The sequence below is a fragment of the Channa argus genome, chromosome 11, assembly GCF_033026475.1.
Source record: "Channa argus isolate prfri chromosome 11, Channa argus male v1.0, whole genome shotgun sequence".
In the NCBI taxonomy this organism is placed as follows: domain Eukaryota; kingdom Metazoa; phylum Chordata; class Actinopteri; order Anabantiformes; family Channidae; genus Channa; species Channa argus.
Genome location: NC_090207.1, coordinates 2,528,020 through 2,549,386, shown reverse-complemented (window position 1 = coordinate 2,549,386; position 21,367 = coordinate 2,528,020). Strand labels below are relative to the sequence as shown.

The following is a 21,367-nucleotide window of genomic DNA, read 5'->3' as shown; positions in this document are numbered from 1 at the left end:
ATTTGACGATCACTTTTTTTTATCTTCTTACCTGCCACATGTTCCAGTCCACAAGCACTACACACTTCTGCTTTTTAGTTTTATATAGTGGTTGATAACAACCTGAGGGTTCAAACCACACATGCTGTATAACCAGGTTACCCAACCATTAGCTAAATGAGACTAGGCTACATACAAATCTACATAAAGCTGCAGTTTTAGTGGGTGTGGTACTAAACATGACCATTGCACGTGTTGTTTGATTCTTTTCATTGTAATTGCATTTTCAAAAAAGGTATTTTTTTGGAAATTTTATTCCCAGAACCACCGGGGCCAGTCAAATGTCCCCCACTTGCCGGAAACCTCCACATTGGGTACTTTTAATCGTCAATCCATTTATGCATAAATCGAGGTACAAACATAGAAACAGACAGACAGACATGAGCTCTGGGTAAAGTCATGCCCTTGCTCACAACATATGTCCCACTCTCACTATTGCACCTAAAATGACTTTGTGAGTGAGATTAAGCTTTTGTTCATCCACAGTGGAGCTTCAGGTACGGCTAAGTGCAGCTTAATGAGACGCCCTCCTTAACCTCCCCTGTACCTTCATCTTTTTCATCTCTCTCACCAGCAGGACACCACAGCTCTCACCCTCCCAGCCCTCTGGGAGAAAATTCATCATCTAACAATCTGTGGATCTTTGGGAATAATTGCAAAGTCTTTTTGCTGTGCTCTCAGCCAGCCTTTAAAAGTTTTTACATTTCTCAAAACTGAAACATAGCTTTTTCAGTAAAGGTGTTGCGTAGATCTGTCTGTCTGTCTAAAGCCAATTTGTCTGTCAGATTTCACCTCTTACTTTTTTCTTTTAATCTTTTCCAGCCTCCGAAGGTTGTGACTCTCAGTACTTTACCAGTGGATGGCCGTGGCGCCGTGGCCACAATCACAAAGTCGGTCTTGCAGGTCGATGACCCTGACAACCCAGCTGATGTCCTGGTCATGGTCCTTGAACCTCCCCGCCACGGCCGGCTGACCCGTCTCCATGGCGATTGGACTCTCAGCCGATTCAAGCTTGAGGAGCTGTCACGGGAACAGATACAGTATGTCCACGATGGCTCGGAGGGAACAGAAGATAAGGCGGTGCTGCAGGTTAATGATGGCCACAGCTACAGGAATATTCTCTTCCAAATCCACATCAGTCAGAAGGTAGGCTGGATTCATGGCTCAGGGCTACTAATTGATAGTTATGTACCAACGTCACAGTTTAAAATTATTATTATTATAATATTGGGTAATTGCATGTCAATTTTCAATTTCAAGTCAAGATCAATGGCCTCACCTTGTTCATTCAGAGGTCGCCACAGTGGAACGTGTTCCGCACGTTGATTTGGCGTCAGTTTTTAGGCCGGATGCCCTTTCTGCCCCAACCCTGCCATTTTTATCTGGGCTCAGGACTGGCACCAAGGTGGCCCTCGATCCCGCGGCCCCCTGCAACCCAATGCTTTACCCATTGACCCACCAGGCCCCCCAGTTGGCTAAGTTCATGTAATTTAGCAGAATGCTGTTACAACATAGGGTACTGTCTTTTTTTAGCCTTGGAAGACTTCCAAATACTAAAGTTTTAGATTTAGAAGAATTGTAGAGAAATTAGATGCTTCTTCCGAAGGTTCATATGAGCTGACGTCAGTTTCTGATTCTAAAATAAGAAAATTATCAAAATTTAAAAGGAATGTTTCTCTGAAGATTGTTTAAAGATGTGTACTGTGCTACTTAAACTTACAGTTACACATATACTAATATTTGTTACTTTGTAAATCACAACAGCATTAAAATGTCACTTTGGTGGCTCGTCAGTTCTTGTCCTTGCTCCTGCCAACATGAAAAGGGGAGTTAAAGCGTCCTTCATTATGTTCTGCACTTATGTAGCTCTTTTCTACCTTACTGCTGCTCAAAGTGCTTTACACTGCTTCTCATTCACCCATTTGCTCTTATAGTCACACACATACACACACTCACTCACCAGTGGGGGAACTTAGTTGGTTTTCAGTGTCTTGCTCAAGGACACTTTGACGTGTGACAGCAGGAGCTGGGAATCGAACCAGCAACCCTGAGATTGGTCCTAGGTGTGAAGTAGAAGAATTCAATTTTAAAATAAGCTCAAGGACTTGTGTGTTTATTTTATTCCCCAGAAGATCACATTTAAATTGTTAAGAAGAGAAAGGTGTGTAATGAATATACATGAATACACAAATTATGGTAACTAACTTTCTTTGTCTGAACAATGCATTTTGACATTAGATTGATATTACATTTAGAAAAAAATGTTCCTACTGGTTTGTTACATTATTCTCTGACTTGCTGAAGTTCCTCATCTACGTGACTTGTTCACACCGTGCTCTCCGTTGACTTGAAGAGAGTTCGCTTGAGGCACCAACCAATCTTGCATGTTTAACCAGTGTTCCAAAAAGAGCAGGTCAGGGTTTGAAAAGCACAGCCATTTTCCCCTCCTCTGTCATCGCTTCGGGGGAAATTTTATGTCAAGGACGCAATTGTCTGGCAGCATGCGGCAGCCAGCGTGACCAAACGGAAGAAGAGTTGGGGTGTTGGCAGTTCACTCATTTACCAAGCTTTGAACACACACACACACCCCTGCTTCTAAAACTGACGGTGTCTAGATGGGCAAGTATCAGCAACATAAATGTGTGTGTACTTGGCCTGGAGCAGTTTGTCTTTATGAGTAAGGAGATTTTAAAAATTGAGGTTGGGTTAAGGACTATTGACAGAGATGCTTCATTCATCAGGCAAGGGATCGGAATTAGTTATGTAAATGGGAGGCTTGATGAAAACACATGTGGTTGTATTTGTTTTCAGGTTGTTTTGTACTTTCACACACACACACAGTAAATGTGAACATAGTTTAAGAACAAATTTTCCAAGCAGCAAGGTCCTAGAGTAAGTAAAGTCTTCTTTATTTCTCCAACTTGTCTGACTGGTAATAGTTTATAGGCAAACACCTGACCGGGTTTAGATTCCATATCTCTGAAAAATCAAACCTTCAGATGATACTAAACACCTTCCCATTTTTTTTGTGCCAGTTATACTTTTTTCCTGGCAGAAGGGAAACTCGTGATGCCTTTTTTCTGCTTAAGCAGCTGCTACAAATTGTTTTCGGAGACCAGCTCTGTGTCTCTGGCCACGTGCAGTATCAGGATCTTCTTAGGAATAACTTGTAGGGCCCAAAAAAGCACAGAACAAGCCAAGGGGTAGGAAGGCAATATGTTTATTGTGCGTAACGAGCAGTGGAGGAACAGGTGGACAGACAGAGCTGCGGGAGGTGAAGGACTTCGGTGACCGGTGGGAACACGGAATCACAATAGTCACTTACAAAGGTCTACAGGCAGGTAGAGCAGGGTGCAACAGAGAATCCCTGGGGAGACACAGAAGCCGGCAAAAAACACCCAGACATAAGCTAAGATTCAAAGATTCTACAGAATCTGGAGTAAGTAAGAAAAACAGGCTCTTTCACATACGAACAGGAAGAGCCAGGTAACCAGGGCTTATAAAGGGGAGGGAACAGGTGGAGAGGATAGAGGCTGATTAGGCGGCACAGCGGGAAGGGGAGACAGAGGGGAGAGTGGAGGGGAGAGGTGGAGATGCTCAGCAGGACAACACGGAGCGGAGTCACAGTCGTGACATGCAGATGGTGCACTTCAGGCTCAGTTCCTCTGTTTTCTTTTTCTGCTTCTATAAATCAATATCAGCCCCACACACACACACTCTCAGACACATAGCTGAATCCATTTACTATAAAATGTCCTGATGCTGCATTCTGTCATGCACTAGACAGAGTAAGATGGACAGCATGATTGAAAGCTGAGAGAATACCTCTGATTCATGTCAGAGGCTTTTGGACAAACCCCAGCAGTGTCATCGTCCGTGCTTCCTCTTTTTGACTCTTGTTTGATCTACATGCTGTACGTAGACCACCATAGTGTAAAGTAAAGTAAAAATAAGGAGGTGCAGGCAGAGGAATACCAAGAACTGCACTGGTGTTTGGCTGGATTTTCAAAGACTGTACGTTTGTTTGTTGTGCACTTAAACATAAAATGCAGAAGTGTCTGTCTTCTAAATAGCAGCGAGTAAATGCACCATTTCTTTCGTTGCCTTCAATTCATATGAGTTGATATGATAACAATGCTCTGTGTGGATTATTGATGTTACTGTACTTCATTAACAAGTTCATGCAAGTTCATCATTAACAAGTTCATACTTTCTGCTGATGTCCCAATTAGGCTAATGTAGCTTTAACACAATTCATCCACAACAGGTAGCTGCGTTTCAAAGTGCACTAGAATGATCTGCAAACACCCTTGTTAGCCACTCACCCCTGTCAAAGACTTCATGAACCTCAACTGCTCCCAGAAAGCTCCAAAATAAAACCCTGAGGGATTAGGATTGACTCTGACTGAATTTTAACAGACCCCAAGCTAATGAATCCTTAGTTTTCTGAGTGTGGCACTCTCAGTGCTGCTCTTTGTGCTTCCAGGCCCACCATCCAGGCATCAGCAGTGCCTGTCAATGGCAGATTGTGTTGGGCACAATAAGCTTCCTGAAAGTCGGATTACTTAGCTCTAAAGCAGGAGACTAATCAGGCCTGTAATGACCCTCTGATGGATGGACTTCTCCTGGCTGAGCCCGAGCCTTTTGCTGAGCTGGAGCTCGGCTGAATAGAAAGCAGGGCCCTTGGCTTTCAATTACTGTCTCAGTGAGAACACTTTGAGCCTCTGAAAGACCCCTAGGCTTTTCTTTTCCCCAGCAGAAATGGAAAGGAATAAGATATTTTTCCTACCTGTCCAGCTTTGGAAGGCCAATAGCTGAGTTTGAGTCTTTCACTGCTGAGCATTGTCTTAATTGTTGCTGAATTGTTGGTTGTTTTTTTTGTTTTAAATGAAGCTTGTGTTGTGAAAATTTGCACGTCATATTCCCCTCCCCTTATTTATTTCTGCCACACACTTTTGTCATTGTAGATGTCATTGCAGCATGTTTCAGTAAGATTAAAATCTAATTTTTTCCAATAAGGATTCATTCTCCATTCTCTGGCTTTGACAAGCCCATCAACTCTTCCTGTTTACCCCTCCCCCCGTGGAGTTATGGAAATATTAGAGATGGCCGTATCATTGTCATTACAAAAGCATAGCCATGCTTGTCGCCCTGCTAGCTGATGTTTTATGGATGACACCGACTCCATCTCCGCAAAGTCATTTATTTCTGTTTTTGTGGACTGCAGCCAAAATGGCTGCTACTCTATTTACAGTCAATCTCAGGCCTGCTGGCACAAAGCCCTATAAAGGCCTTTGATTATGCACTTTTCATGTATTTGTTCTCAATTGTGCTGTGGCTGAGCTTAAGAATATTGTTGTTTAGGTTGTTTTTTTGTGTTATTCATTCACCATTTTAATAGTCTGTCATTCTTACCCCTCTCCGCTGATAAAGGGTATTTCAATTGTCAGAGTATTTCTATTCTTGTGGATTTGCAGGTATAAAGGTAACTTTTTTTTTTTATGGGTATGTTTTTGATACGATACTGTATGAAAATTTCATTTTCTGCAGCAATGGCTTCCACTTATCCTAAAAATACTCTCTGCCATGTCCTGTGTACACTACAGGTAAATCGACAAGATTAATATAGTGAAAGAAAAATTGTTTCCACTTAGATTCCTAAAATCAAATAAAAATAAAATCCGTAAACCTCAGTCACAAATGGACAAAGGGACATGAGAGGCCATGTTATATTTTTACAACGCACACCTGCAGCATAATTCAAACTGAGACTTTTTTTTGGAACATTCCAGTATTAGCACGACACGGATAGGATTAGAAAGTCGAGTGGAGAGCTGGGGTTCAGTAATTACCAGTCACATCTGCTCCTCTCATTTCCCCTAAAGCGGCAAAACAGTTAGGATTTGCCTCAATAGTCTGTACCGGTCTTTTGGGGAACAGCCTATTCTCAAATTGTGCCCGAGGAAAAGTCCAAAGTTTTTATGGAGTGAAGGTCTTCATACCTGAGAATGTCTCGCAAAGGTGTAGCACAATCTGTGGCACGATGGGAACATCATTTTTTTGCTGGTGTTTTCTTTCGAGTCAAGTTGAGTTTAGGTCTCAGGTCTTCTGTCTGTCATGTCTCAAAAACTTTCCATTCCATTTATGCCATTTATATACAGGATTAGAGTGTTATTTACAGCGTTCACAGACACAGACACATGGAGTTCCATCCCCAAGAAGGGTGGTGGAGTTGAACACGTACATAGTATCCTGATGCATGTGTCGCTGCATTAGCACAGCTCCCAGCTTTGCAGCTCCAAATACTGTAGGATGCCTTGAGTCAAAATCGTGCAGAGGATTGAGTGACTTATGTAGATTCTGATTCTTGACTGCTGTCCCTATTGCGCTGGTCTCTAATTCCCCCTCTTTGCCTTATGTTCTCTGTACTTTCTATCTTGTCAGTCTAAAATTGCATAACGACAAATTCAGCTTCTTGTTTATCAGAGGTCAGAAGCAGGGAAATTTGCATAACATTTCATTATCTTTGCACCTGTCTGAAGGAGATTAGACTGTCTGTTTAATGTGACAACACAGATCTCACTTGGAAAATCTCATTAGTTTTGTGTGTCTCCCAAAGGGAAAAAGAGAAAATTACCAAATACCAGTGTAGCTGCAGGACAGAGTTAGAAGTCTGGGGAAATCAGGACAATTGACAAACCTGTAGAAATCAAAAAGGGCCCCCGACCTCTTTTATTTTCTATAGTGTGTGTGTGTTGGGGTGTGTGTGTTTGTGTCCTTGAAAGACCTTGGTGTTCATCTGGATGAGTTTGATAATCTCCTGGACGATGTGGTCCTCTGAGTTAAAAGCCTGCCATGCTGACGTATGTGTTTTCTGCTCCTCGGCAATCCGCTGCTCAGCTGTGATTCTTTTCCTGCTGCTGCTCCACTGAAATAGTGTGATTTGGATCATCCAGGCAGCAGGCTGAAGAGCCACAGATGGTCTGCAGGTTGTTATCAGCAAACACAGACAATCACACATGTACACACGCTCACACTCGCTCTCCCGTGCACGCTCTTGTAATCTACTACCACCTACTGCCACAGTATTTTCTTCCACTGGACTGATTATCTCCAGCAGTACATGGTCAGCTGTGTGCAGCTGTTTGTGGGTTCAACTCTATGAAGAAATGTCAAGGGCTGATCTGACATGAGTGTGTTTCACAGGCTGCAAAATTGTTTTTCTCATTACTATGCTGTATTAAGTACTTGAAGACTATTATTATTATTTTATCCATAAATTGCTAAAGATTATTCTTTTTTTTTTTTTATAACTGCTTAAATGTATTAATTCCCAAAAGGTGAAATTCCAAGAAAAAAACTCTTTCCCGCACTTTCATCTCATGAAACGGAAAGACTTCTTCTCATAGCTCTTCGCTTTGATGTTTTCTCCTTGACTTAGATTCTTGCTGCCTTGCACCACACTTGTAAGTCGCTTTGGATAAAAGCGTCTGCGAAATGTTTATTTCTTTATTTTTTCTTATTTTCTACTTCTGAACTCTTATCTCGTGCAGTGCAAAACAAGGAATAAATTTGGTGATCAACACATCGTTTGGCAGATATAACCACCAGCATTAGTAACCCTTGTTGTACATTTTTGTGTAATGTTAGGTTTATTTTGTTAGTCTTTCTTGGTGTTCTACTGTGTTTGCCTATCACATTCATATCAGATAGGAAATGCCAAATAGCTTCACAAACTCCATCTTCTTAAGGAGGGGTCTCAAACACGAATTACCTGGGGGGCCGCTGGAGGCAGAGTCTGGGTGAGGCTGGGCCCCATCAGGTATTCCACAAAAAAAGCTTTGTTAAAAAAATCTGATCTTCTCAAACGTCATTACTAACAGTTTTTTAACTTCAGTGGGTTTTTATGAACATGAACATGAACGGTTCTTCTGAACATGGCTTCTCTTGCCGTCTACTTGCTGCCAGGTCTCTGGCATCGCTTCCTCTCACATAGCTGAGCCACATTTGGCTTGAGGGAGGAAGCAGTTGAGACCCTCAGTATGGCTTGAAGATGATCGTCAGTAAGTCTGGACTTCTACTTGGACTTATTGAAGTTCAAGTTAGAGAAAAACTTTTCGCACAAATATGTGCTCCCAAAAAGTTACATTGTCCACTTGAATATTCTGGAAAGCTCAGGGGAGCTGGGGGTCAGTTCTCTCAAAAATTGCCCAAGCTTGTTTGCTTTTCCACTCACCTCCCTGAACTTGGCTTTGAGGTCAGAGTTGCACTGCAGGTCATTCAGCTCCATTTGAAGCACAGGAGGAGGATCTTGCACATTAAAGAAGGGGTCGTGTCTTTCATGATGACATGAACATCTTAACATTTGTAGATGGTAGAATATATCAGGGGAAAAAAGGCGACGGCTACCGGCTGTTGATTATCAGCTGGGACAGTGGGAACCATTATTTATTTATTATATAAATCAATAGGATGCAGCCACGGAGGCGTTATTTACTGGCTTGTATTTTCTATAATAACCCCATGGATCCAGCGGTACGTCGTAGCCAACACCAATGTTCCGTTGACTATATAACCGAGGCGGGTAAGTCCCTGATGAGGCTCCAGCCTGACTCCGAAGCGGGGCGGCGGACGGGAACTGGTTGATTGGCCCCATTGGAGGTCCACTCTCCTTGGCGACACGACAACGGAACATCTGTGTTGGCCGTTAACACCGGTAACATTGACTTCGTCCAGCTTAAAGTCAAACACAGTAAGAAGTAGTAATTCTATGACGGTTCTGTGATGTTACACGGGCGCCTCCATAGTTGTGCAATGTTTCTCTACTTGCATCAAGCCTGGCCGATGGCACCGCCCCCCGAGCCAGATACTGCACTGTGATTGGTGGGTTCATTCAGCTCCAGCTTGCACAAAAAAGGAAACTTCCAAAATCCTTCTAAAATAGTATTTCGTTCTTTGAGTAATTCAGTGAAACCACATCCTATATTATGTACCTTTTTTTTTAACTCATTAGTTTTAGTGCATATCATAATGCTGATAAGACAGGAATAGTGTTTTTATATTTATATCAGATTTCCTTTCATTTTCTCAAGAGCTTCCCACGAAATATTAAAAGATTTTTATACAGTATAAGCTATTTTTGGCAGCTGTATGACTTCATATATTTTACATACTGTAGAGCTTTTATTTACAGAAGAAAAAGCAGGTTGGTTTTCTAGGCACCCAGGAAATACAGTATGTCAGTCCCGTTTTTTTTAGACGCCATCGTGACACACTGAGTAAAAGGTGTAGTTTCAGCACCTCCCTGACAGCAGCCATCTTCCCTGCTGAAATGTCCTCGAGCCACACTGAATCATCCACCTGTTCTGTGGGCTCTCCGGAGCTGATCCTGCTCTTCGTTCTCTGCTATGGAGGAAGAGCGAGCGAGTTACTGTGTCACAGATCAATACTTCTTTACAAAAATAAGGCTGATTCCAAACTCATCGTCAAGACTGTGAAATTCATCTGATTGGTGGAACCTAACTGCAGGCTTAGTGCTCACATGTCACTCCGACTGATTGACAAAGCTTCACAACCCCAGACCCACAGACCCCAGGGACTCTCTGACCTGAGGTTGCAAAAGGTGTAGGATAGAACAAGCCACCTGGCAGCAGGCTGCATCTGAGAAAAAAACAAGATTTAGCTTCTCTTTATATCAGGGCCAGAACAGAGTTTTCACATGGGGTTGCTCATATTACCTAGTTTACAATGTTTGATAGTAAACTAATATGCCAGAATGTTAAACTTGGTATGACTCCATGAATGCACTACAGTACACCGGCGTCTATCTCATCATGACATATGAGTTATCAGTAATGTTTATCTCTTCTTTGTTGTTGAGTTAGGGAATGAGTTAAAAAACTTACCAGTCATAGCACTGTACATGCATTATTGCTTTCCAATAATTGTAATCACGGGTAAAGCAGCCAACTGTACTTTAACGTGACTTCTTTGTGTTTGTGGCCCTACTGATAAAGTGTTGACATGCTCCTTCTTTTACAAAGATAAATTACTAAGAATTTGGAATTTATGGTGGCACGTTTTTTTAAATCACTCAAATAACATTCTACTGCAATTCAATTCAATTCAATTCAACTTTATTTATATAGCGCAAATTTACAACAAAGTCATCTCAAGGCACTTTACAGAATAAAGTCCAGACTATACAAGTATGTAGAAGTAACCCAACAAATCCCCCTTGAGCAAGCCCTAGGCAACAGTGGAGAGGAAAAACTCCCTTTAATGGGAGAAACCTCCAGCAGAACCAGGCTCAGGGTGGGCGGCCATCTGCCTTGACCGGTTGGGGTGAGTGGAAAGTGGAGAAAGAAAAGAAAAGAGCAACGAAAAGCAACAACAAAACAACAACAAAAAGCAACAACAAAAAAAAGCAACAACAAAGCATTGTACAGGTTGTAGGACACAGAATTAATGGCATACAGTGGTGACAAATAAATGTATAGAGAAAAGCTAGTTAGGGTTGAGTGAGGATTATTAACTATAAGCTTTATCAAAAAGGAAAGTTTTAAGCCTAGTCTTAAAAGTAGAGAGGGTGTCTGCTCCCCGAATTTGGATTGGAAGCTGGTTCCACAGGAGAGGAGCTTGATAGCTAAAGGCTCTGCCTCCCATTCTACTTTTGCAAACTCTGGGAACCACAAGTAGGCCAGTATTTTGGGATCGAAGTGGTCTAATCGGGCGATACAGGACTATGAGATCTTTTAAATATGATGGAGCTTGACCATTAAGAGCTTTGTATGTAAGAAGCAGGGTTTTGAACTCTATTCTAAATTTTATGGGAAGCCAATGAAGAGAAGCTAGTGAAGGTGAAATATGATCTCTCTTTCCTAATCCAGTCAGCACTCTTGCTGAAGCATTTTGGATTAATTGAAGGCTTTTTAGAGAGTTATTAGGACACCCCAGAAGTAGGGAATTACAGTAGTCCAACCTAGAAGTAACAAACGCATGGACCAGTTTTTCGGCATCACTTTGAGACAGGATGCTTCTAATTTTAGCAATGTTCCGTAGGTGGAAGAAGGCTGTTCTAGAGATTTGTCTTATATGTGACGTAAACGCCAAATCTTGGTCAAAGATAACTCCAAGATAACTCCAAGGTTCCTCACCGCAGTACTAGAGGCCAAAGTTATGTCATCTAAAGTAACTATATTGTTAGACAGCATATTTCTCATGTTTTTAGGCCCAAAGAGGATGATTTCAGTTTTGTCTGAATTTAGAAGTAGGAAATTGTAGGACATCCAGGTCTTTATGTCTTTTAGACATGCTTCAAGTTTGACTAATTGGTTAGAATCTTCTGGTTTCACAGATAAATAGAGCTGGGTATCATCTGCATAGCAGTGGAAGTTTATGGAATGTTTCCTAATAATTTTGCCTAAAGGTAACATGTACAGATTAAAAAGTATTGGTCCTAACACAGAGCCCTGTGGAACTCCATAGCTGACTTTGTTGCATAAAGAAGAGTCATCATTAACATGAACAAGTTGGAATCTGTCTGAGAGATAAGATTTAAACCAATTTAATGTGGTTCCTTTAATCCCAAATCCATTTCTAGTCTCTGTAATAAAATGTTGTGGTCAATGGTGTCAAATGCGGCACTAAGGTCTAGTAAGACGAGTACAGACACAAGTCCATTATCTGAAGCCAGGAGAAGATCATTGGAGACTTTTACCAGTGCTGTTTCTGTACTGTGTTGAGCTCTATATCCTGACTGAAAGTCTTCATACAAATTATTCCTGTAAAGGTGATCACATAATTGTTTTGCAACTACTTTTTCAAGGATTTTAGAAATAAATGGGATAAATAATAAACTGCACTGTTGACATATTTAAAGCAATATCCATTTCAGCTATTAGTAGATCTAAATACATCTTTACCCAAACAGAGACCAAACACAGATCTATTCCTACAGGTTTTAAGTATCCCAGATGTAATAGCTCTGAACATCTTATCATGACAGATTTATTTACTGTATATTTGTGCACTTTCAGGAGACATTTAGTTTGTTGCCTTTGTAAATAGGATTAAAATGCATATTGGTGCTTGTTTTTCAGGTTGCCAACTCTCCTCACACACTGTCTGTACTGCCAATGACCTGGGTGAAGGAAGGAGGCATGGTGCGACTAAATAAAAAGTACCTGCAGATTGACTACAAGGGAGTCAGCAATGATAACATAGTCTACACCATCCTCGCCTCTGATGGACAACCTAAATATGGTAATAACTCTTATGCAAGATATTAATTTCAAAACTGGCCCTTGAATACTCTGGTTGATTGTACTTTCCTCAAGTGGCTTCATTTTGACATTTTAAGTCTTCTAAATGTCGTCTCCTTAAGCATTTGTTATAAGCAATGTCCCACATCAAATTAGCCACATAAACTTGAATATAAATAATATTTGATCAACTTCATCAACAGTCCTGTCTGCATGAGACACTTTCTTACAGATTACTGACTGTCACAGCACTATAACATTATGATTTATACTACGAAAGTGACAGTTCATTAACCTCTCCTGTCTATGTCCACGTCAAGGTGAGGTGGTGCTCATGCCCATGCCAGCTGACAGCCCACTAGAAGGCTTGGATCCTTCACTGCTCAATGAACAAGGCTTTACAGCCACTACTTCTTTTACTCAGCAGGACGTCAATGACGGCACAGTCTGGTACCACCACTTCGGCAGGAGTACAAGTAGCGATTCCTTCCAGTTCCAGGTTTGTGATGATTGGTACAGTTTATTTACAGAGGAGGTTTCAGTTTTTTTTCATGAGTTTGTCTAGACCCAGGAGACCCAGGGTCACACTAGTAAAAGCCTGAGTTCTCACTTACTTTTCTGTAGCTCTTGCTAAAGGTGAAACAAATAATACTCACTAAATCTTCTCAGAAGTACGTTTACTAGTTGCCATAGGGCATTAAGGACTATGGTGTGGGCAGCTTACATATCTGGAAAGATGCTGACAATTACATAGAGGTTTTAGAGCAACAGATGCTCCCATCCAGACAACGTCTCTTTCAGGGAAGGACTTTCATGTTTCAGCAATATAATGCTAAACCACATACTGCATCCATCACAACAGCATGGCTTTGTAGGAGAAGAGTCTGGGTGCTGAACTGGCCTGTCTGCAGTCCAGACCTTTCACCAATAGAAAACGTTTGCTGCCTCATAAAACAGAAAATCCAGCAACAAAGGCCCAGAACTGTTGAGCAGCTAGAATCCTGCGTCAGACAAAATTCCTTTCCTAAAACTGCAGCAATTTTTTGGGAATTGGGGTTGTAAACATGACCGAGGAAATATTTACTCTAACAGACAGTCACGGGAAGCAGTTAAAAAAACAACAAGGAAAACACTTTCTGAATAACAACATGATAAAGCTGTTTTTTACTACCGTTGAGTGTGTACTACTACTACTACTGTACATGGAAATAACTTTTGAATCGGATCAGAGAAAATAAATGAACTGAGACAAGAAAACCACACGGGGCCTATAAGAACATCTGACCTTGAAAGAAAACGAGGAGGAGACGGTGGCAGAGATGCAGGTCGCCGTCCTTTTTGTTTTTTCTCTCCCGGCCTCTCTAGAGCGCTCTTTGAAGTTCATACTCGTGTTCCTGTGTTCCCTTGAGTTTTCCCTCTTCTCTTTTCTTCCAGCCTTCGACCTCTCAGACATCTCTCCCACTCCCCCACCCCTTTATTTATTTCTTCACCCTTCCTCTTCCTGTCATGTATCTGTCTCTTTCTCCTCCTCTCTCGCTTTCACCTTTACCTGCTGTTGCTGTTTTATTTTCTACTATTTTTATTATACCCATGAAATTGGACAGCTTTGCATCTATGGTTTACCTTTAAATGCTCTTCTGTCTTTAATTTTTATTGGAAAGTTATAATCTGCTTATCACTACTACATTGTTTTAATCACCAACTTCTACCTTTCTGTGCTCTAATGCTAACAACATTTTAGCAAGTGTCTCCTTTTCACCCAAACTCAATTTTTTTTTTTTCTTTTCTTTAAGTTTATTCATTGGAGATTCCTTAACACATTCAGTCCAAACCTTGGCAGCCAAATGTCCTGTGTGACTGATAGTCTCTCAAATTCAACCCATTGCGGCTTTTCTTGATAAGTATTATTGACACAAAATTACTTGCAAATTGGCTGCATATCCAATTCAGTCCCACTTAAACCAATATAGTTTTCATCATGCCACTGTTGAAGTGTTTTCCTGCCAGTCTCTGCTTCACCTCAGCTCCATTAAAACCCTAAAAAGGCAGCCAAAAGCTTGTAGCTACATCTAATCATCTCCCTCCCTCCATCTGGCCACCCACATTTTGGCTCCATCCATCAGGACAAATGTGTTTCATTTACATTGTGCTGGATTCATATATAAGTCTCAAGTGTCTCGTCATTTTGAGAGGACGTGGGGAAGAAGAAGCAAGGAAACTTTAACCCATCAAAAATGCAACCACTGGAATCTTTTGTGTAGTTTGTCAGAGGCAGCGATTAAACTTGATGTATTGACAGTAATATTATTGTGCTTTCTTGTTGGGTTTTTTTTTTTTTAGTGAGTTGTGAGACACCTTGTTAAAACAGACTGAATTGAAATTCTTTCTGTTTCTGTCTTGCCCCTGCAGAGAAATGAGGTGTACAGCCTTTATACAAATATTTCAATATTGCAGAAAATGCACATCAGTCTCTGATCTCTGCATCTGGACTCATCCAACATTACAACATTTTTGACTAGAAATTTTGCTGCACAAGCTACGTATACGGGAAACTCAGTGTGCAAGTGAAAGTGAAACGCAAGACTCATAAGCTGCTTTTTTATTTTTTTTTATTCTAAGATGTACATGTACTGGGTAAAAATATGACCATCCAGGTTGTAAAAAAAAATTTATTTTGAACATAGGTCTGTTTTTTTATTGGGTTTAAGAGCAAAGATTCTGAGACTGAGAAGAAGCTGAATGGTATCAAATGGAATGATAAATGTGTAATTTAATACAATTGTGAGATAAAAGAAGAATTTGGACAATTACTGTAGAGGTAATTATGTGTAGGTTAGTCAAGACAAGCATATATTATATTTAAAGAATTTATCTGAGTCAGTATTAATACACAGTAGAAATTATAATTAATGCGTAGAAGTTTCTGGTTCTGAGCTGGTTCTAATCTTTTCATCATCAGTGTGTACTATATGTACCAGCCACTAAGCCCAACATATTATTAAAGAAATTAAATTAAATATGCAAAATTTAATGGTTCAAATATGATGTTTCCAGACAGAAGCAAGAGGTAACAACTCCACATGAAGGGTCTGTATGTGACAAGAGATTAATTTGGGACTGATGGAGATTTTCATTGAATATTTAGGTGTATTTAGATTTTTGTTTTTTAAATCGTCCAGAGCAATTTTAATTTAAGATTTATTGAATTTTAACAATATAAAATACAGTGTGCCATTTATGCGGAATAGAATTAGCTTCACAATCAATAATGTACTGCTGCAACACAACCTTCAATAAGTCCAGCTGACTCAGCACTCATGGTAACACAATTTTGATTGGTGGTGCTGACATCAGGCCTCATAATTGTATTACATTTATTTTTTGACTGACAGAGCCGACTACAACTTCTTGAACTTTCTCCCCCCCCCCCCCCCCCCCCCAGAAGGCCACTGATGTGACAGGAACAAGCAGCAGCAGCAGAATAAGCAAGTGGGAACAAAGATTGGCTTTTAGAATGAACAACTGAGGCTGCTGCTGTTTTTTTTTCTGTACACCAGGGAACTAAATTGTAGAGAGCTCGTCTCAGAGAAGTAGAGCTCCAGTTTCATATAAATGTAGTAATGTTCTGTTCATGTTTGCCATTACTGCTTATGGACACTGGCCATGGAAGACAAACTACACTACTGCATTTATTGATTGCACAATGACCTAAATGATCCATAGTACAAACCTGGCATTGCACAAAATCACCTCCACCATCTCCTCTCTGTCAGAATGAACATAGTGTAACTTCACTGTCACCTATAGGCAACTGTGTTATAGCAGTAGCATGAAACAAAGATGCAAACAATACAAAAACCTAACACAGATTACATAGAGACAAAAGTCTGAAGTCATCTTACAGGACTGCAACCTGTCTAAAAGCAGAGGGTAGAAAACAGTAAATGGGTCAACAAAGCATCTGACTCGGACAGGGGGAACTATCGTTCCCTTTTTTTTTAACAACTGACAACACTGTTTTCTGACCATGATCAAAGGGGGCTTAGATGCAGCAGAAATTTTTGTTTTGCTGATCCCCGAAAGATTTGCTTCTCACCTTGCTTTAGTGATGTAATAAAGGGAAATAACGCTCACTTCCTCACAACAGAAGGGATGTAGACTTGAAACTCTTCGACCGCAGTTCAGGGAAATACTGCTTATCGGCTGGTTTCAACCCAAGTATGACCCCCCCCCCCCAATCAGCTAATAGATGGATGGATGTGGCCACATGTTCTACATAAAACAACAAAAAAAGTGGAAATTTTCCAGCAGCTCCCAGAAACCTTCTCTGGACCACACCAAAACCAAATTGTGTACAGTATAATATGGCCTCTTCAGAGTGATAATATACTTATTTACCATGCATGTAGTACTCATACACTTGAAATATTTGTCGTGGAGAGTCTTTCTTATGTACACATTAATTATGAATATTTCCTTAAACAAGCAAGCAGAAAACAAACAAATGCTGCACAGAAGGTGTTTAAAAAAAACAGGGTTCTGGGTATTTTGAAAATTGCGAAAATTATCATTATTTTCAATTAACTTCACCAAAAGATAAGAAAATCAGCAAGGGGAACATGCTGAACCCCATCAACACAGAGAAGCCTGCTGCTTAAGTAAACTTTGGTCATAGATTAGTTCTTTTACATGATCAGCTGAGCAATGACATCTCACAGAGACTCAGCCTCTGTGGTTTATCCCTGCAGCGCAGCCTGATGTCAGGTTCACTTTCTGTTGTCACAGTTATTGCATTGTAGCCTGTTTTTATCACATCTGTTGTACCTTACTTCTGGTGTCTCTCAAGAGCCTGTTGCCAAATCTGTCACTCAGAAATAATATATGATACACCAGCTAGTTTGCAGTTGAAAAACAGAAATTTATAGACTGCGTGTGGCAGATTAAGACTTGAGACTTCAAAGTAGGAGATGTTTTGAGCTAGTGGTAGATGAATATAAGGAGAGAGAGATATGTCTAGAGTTTAATTTCTTGGAAGTTACAAGTTATGAATCTTTGTATAAAATGTGCGTGTTATGTCTGCAGGTTTCCACAGAGACAGCTCCAGTAATACAGAGTGATGCTCAGACCTTTACCATAGGAGTCCTGCCTCAGTTTCCAGGATTCCCCCAATTGGCCCCCAGCTGTGACCTTCAGATCACGGTGAGGGACAAAAAAACATAAACTTGAAGAGTGTGTGTGTGTGTGTGTGTGTGTGTATGTGTGTATGTGTGTATATATATATATATATATATATGTATGTATATATATATGTATGTATATATATATATATATATATATATATATATATATATATATATATATATATATATATATATATATATATATAAAAAATAATTTTGTAGCCTCAGTAGAAAATGATACGATTGACATAACTTTCTGGATAATGTCAATAAATGTAATTCGGAGGCTTTCTTTGCTTACTCCTTGCTCGCTGTAGAGCTGAAGAAAATGATCAGCAGATTAGTTATCAATAAATATACTTGTTAGGCGCAGCCCTAGTTTCTGCACAAGACTAGTTTTTGCACATCATTAGGATCATTTGGTGACCAAGGGCTTGAAAATACAGTATGTAACTTATAAAAATATGTTTGCTAGAAAAATAGAGTTACTGTCAAAGCCTCAGTAAAACGCAGCGACTACATGTATTAAGCAAGGCTCCCTCTTCTAACCAATCAGAGGGTTTCAATTGTTTCCGCTGCAGTTTGATAATCACCTAAAGCCTGGCAGAGTGGATAGGTTTTGATTCTCATTCTAGTGATGGCTTAAATTGCATATCGGAGCGTTAATTATTCATTAAGTATTAGGTATGTAAATCACTTTATTTCCAAAGTTTCAATTATGAATGAGCGGAAGATGACTTGACTTGCCTGGTTTTTATGTTACCATGGAAAATGTTTTTATTTAGAAAGGAAAGGCAAGACATGCTCGTGTGGATCCTTCAGTCTCGCAGTTACAATTGCATGTATTGTTGTTGTATGCTCACTTTAGCGTGTGTGTGTGTGTGTGTGTGTGTGTGTGTGTGTGTGTGTGTGCAGGCTTTAGAGGATCGAGTCACGGAGATCACCCCCTCAGCCCTGTCCTTTGTCGACTCTGAGACTCCCAGTGAGAAGCTCATTTATAACATCACCAAACCCCTGCCGCCAGGACAAGGTTAGCCCCACATACACACTGACGCTTTCCTTCATGGTGTGGAACAGATCAAAAAGATTAAAACATGAGCGCTGTTATTTTTAGATTCTCTAAACTGAGGCAGAGTGGGGGAAAGAAATGTGAAAAGTTACAGTATTCTGTTCATCATTATCACTTACTGTAAGTGCTAATGAGCCAGTTCAATGCCACGGTGCTGCTCAGAGACTCACTAAACACCTTGGTTACCGTTGGTTACAGATTAAGAAGGACACAAAAGCATGAACGCTGACAGCATGGCAGGCAGGAAACAGTCTGGGAAATGGTTTGAAAAACAAAGGACAAACAGTCTGTGCTCCTCTCTGAAGCAAAACGCTGCTCAGCAAAAAGTATCAGAGAAACTGTCCAGATACTCAGCGACTGGTGAGGAAGCTTATAAGAAGAGCATCAATGAGCGCACACTGACTTCTACTAACTACTGAGGACAATCTGACAGCACCATCCTGGAGCACAGAGGTAATAAAGGCCCAGCTAATGGTGATGAAAAACAGCAATGAAGAGCACAATAGAAAGGAGAAGTGTGGTGAGTGGCCCAAATGCGAACAGGGACACATAAGACATCACCCACTAAAGTGAACCAAAATAAGATTTTATCATCATAAAAATCATAACCCAATGTCCCCTGACAGAAAATATAACAAGGTCAAAGCCGGATTGTGACACCTTCTCACTATCAGCCTAATTCTTCCTCCTGTTACCGTGAAATGATTGAAAAATCTGCCACATGCCAGAAGTTACAATAACCTGTTTACTTGTTTTATTATGTTTCCATTTTAGCCTGTTGTGGTGTTTTGTTCTGTTTTCCCTCAAACCTACTTTGCATTCTTTTACTTCTGTGTTTTTTAAAATGTAGTGTTACTCTGCCTTATGGTGGATAACATGACTGATAAGAACATAATTTGCATTGTCTTAAATATATTTACAAAGTTCCATCATTCACTCCTGTAAAGTCAAATAATCCAACACTACAGTTTCCATCACCCAACAGGGGATGATGTAGGAAAAGAATGTGTCCGAATGAAATTAAATCTAAACTTAACGAGTTTGCATAAATGCTGTGTGTGTGTGTGTGTGTGTGTGTGTGTGTGTGTGTGTGTGTGTGTGTGTGTGTGTGTGTGTGTTCATCTCACTTTGACAATAAGCCAAAGTGAGACATCTCCCATCAGACTTTGTTGTTTGTGTTATATCCTTACTTGGGGGAGTGTGGTCCTTCTAGTGCTTGTCCAAAAAGCCTGTGAGTACAATTCACCGGTTGAGCTGTTACCAGATAGGAAACTTTACAAGATAAAAACTACCAACATTTAGACCGGGCTTGATTCGACATCCACCCTGGAATTTTATAGGAATGAGTGTTGATTTCCTTTTTGTTGAATTTAATGTGGCGTTCAGAACAAGAGCCATTAATTTCAGCATTGGACCCTCTGACACACTGGTGTATCATTTGCAGCTCTCTGTCTAATGAAAGGGAAAAACGATTTACAATGGGTCATATTCATCTAATACTCATTCAACTAATGGACTAATAAATTTGTGTAGAAATCATTTTGTCCGTAGCCAATGAGAACAAAAGGGCCGCTTTAGATTAAACAGCAGAATTTCTCATAAATGTTTGCAGCATGTAGATTCTGTGGTATTTCATGAGTTAATTGTGTGTTAAACTTGGATGTTTTACTACAGTACAAGTTGAAGTTATGTAATTTGTGTACCTCCATCTCCAAGACGTTCGTGCCATTGAGGGTTTGCAATTTGTCAGTTCACAGAACACCACTCAGTACAAAGTTATCTCTTACTGTATATGTTAGCGTCTTTTTCTTGGCAAGATAAGTGCATGAAATTAGGAAATTTACGGAAACATTTGTCAGAAGCAGAGCTGTTTAAAGAGAGAGATTATAGCGATTGGGGCCAATGAGATTTCTTTTTTACAAGCAGACAACCTTGTAATAGCACAAAGTAAAAGATGGGAAAACATGCCGAGCAGCCAGAAGATTCCGCACGCTTAATACAACCTCAAAGATGCCACGAATAACAGAACAGAAAAGCAGCTCATATGGAAGCTGAAGAATGTCTGACATCAATTAAACAGCCACCAAATCATTGTACAACATACAGCAGAGCCAGACTTGAGAGACGGACCTTGACAAAAACTGATAAATAACCAATAATGTTTCTAATGTTTCTGAATTCTAATTAAAGTCTAATGTCCTTATTTATTACTTATCTTAATGTACAGTGTATGTATCATTGTCATGTTCAGAGGATTTGTGAAGCTCATAAGCTGCCTTTTTTCTGCCATTTATTTCTTGGTGTGTTTATGAACTTTATCCTTTACAGTGACAAACAGTCAGTGTGGATCTGCTTACCACAGTAAAATCACGTGGCTTTGATGATGTATAATACAATATTCAAACACACGCTAAGAAGTAAACTACAATTCAATTCAACTTTATTTATATAGCGCCATTCACAACAAAGTCATCTCAAGGCACTTTACACAATAAAGTCAAGGCTATAAAGATGTATAGAGAGAAGCCAACAATTCCTCCTTGAGCAAGTCCTAGGCAACAGTGGAGAGGAAAAACTCCCTTTAAAGAAATAAAAACCTCCAGCAGAACCAGGCTCTGCAGAGAGAGGGAGACAGAGAAGGACAAAGACTACTACGGGAAAGAGAGATATAAAGTTAAGTTCTCTGCGGGGTGAGAGAGTGGAAAGGGACATGGTAGAAGGAAAGGAGATCAGTGCATTGGGGGGTGGGTCCCCCAGCAGTCTAAGCCTATAGCATGACTATAACTATCTATAACCTTTATTAAAGAGGAAGGTTT

The 21,367-nt window shown here is 40.3% G+C and overlaps 1 protein-coding gene across 3 annotated transcripts in view; it reads left to right on the top strand.

Moving 5' to 3' along the window:
* The window catches only part of fras1 (Fraser extracellular matrix complex subunit 1), a 219,048-nt gene that overhangs the window by 146,977 nt on the left and 50,704 nt on the right, over window positions 1-21,367 (top strand). For 2 of the 3 annotated variants that reach the window (XM_067521432.1, XM_067521430.1), the window contains exons 28-32: window positions 862-1,185; window positions 12,141-12,303; window positions 12,623-12,801; window positions 17,385-17,501; window positions 18,398-18,512. In XM_067521432.1, the coding sequence (XP_067377533.1) occupies window positions 862-1,185; window positions 12,141-12,303; window positions 12,623-12,801; window positions 17,385-17,501; window positions 18,398-18,512 (898 nt within the window). The remainder of the gene's footprint in view (window positions 1-861; window positions 1,186-12,140; window positions 12,304-12,622; window positions 12,802-17,384; window positions 17,502-18,397; window positions 18,513-21,367) is intronic. The other variant, XM_067521433.1, reaches the window with a different exon arrangement.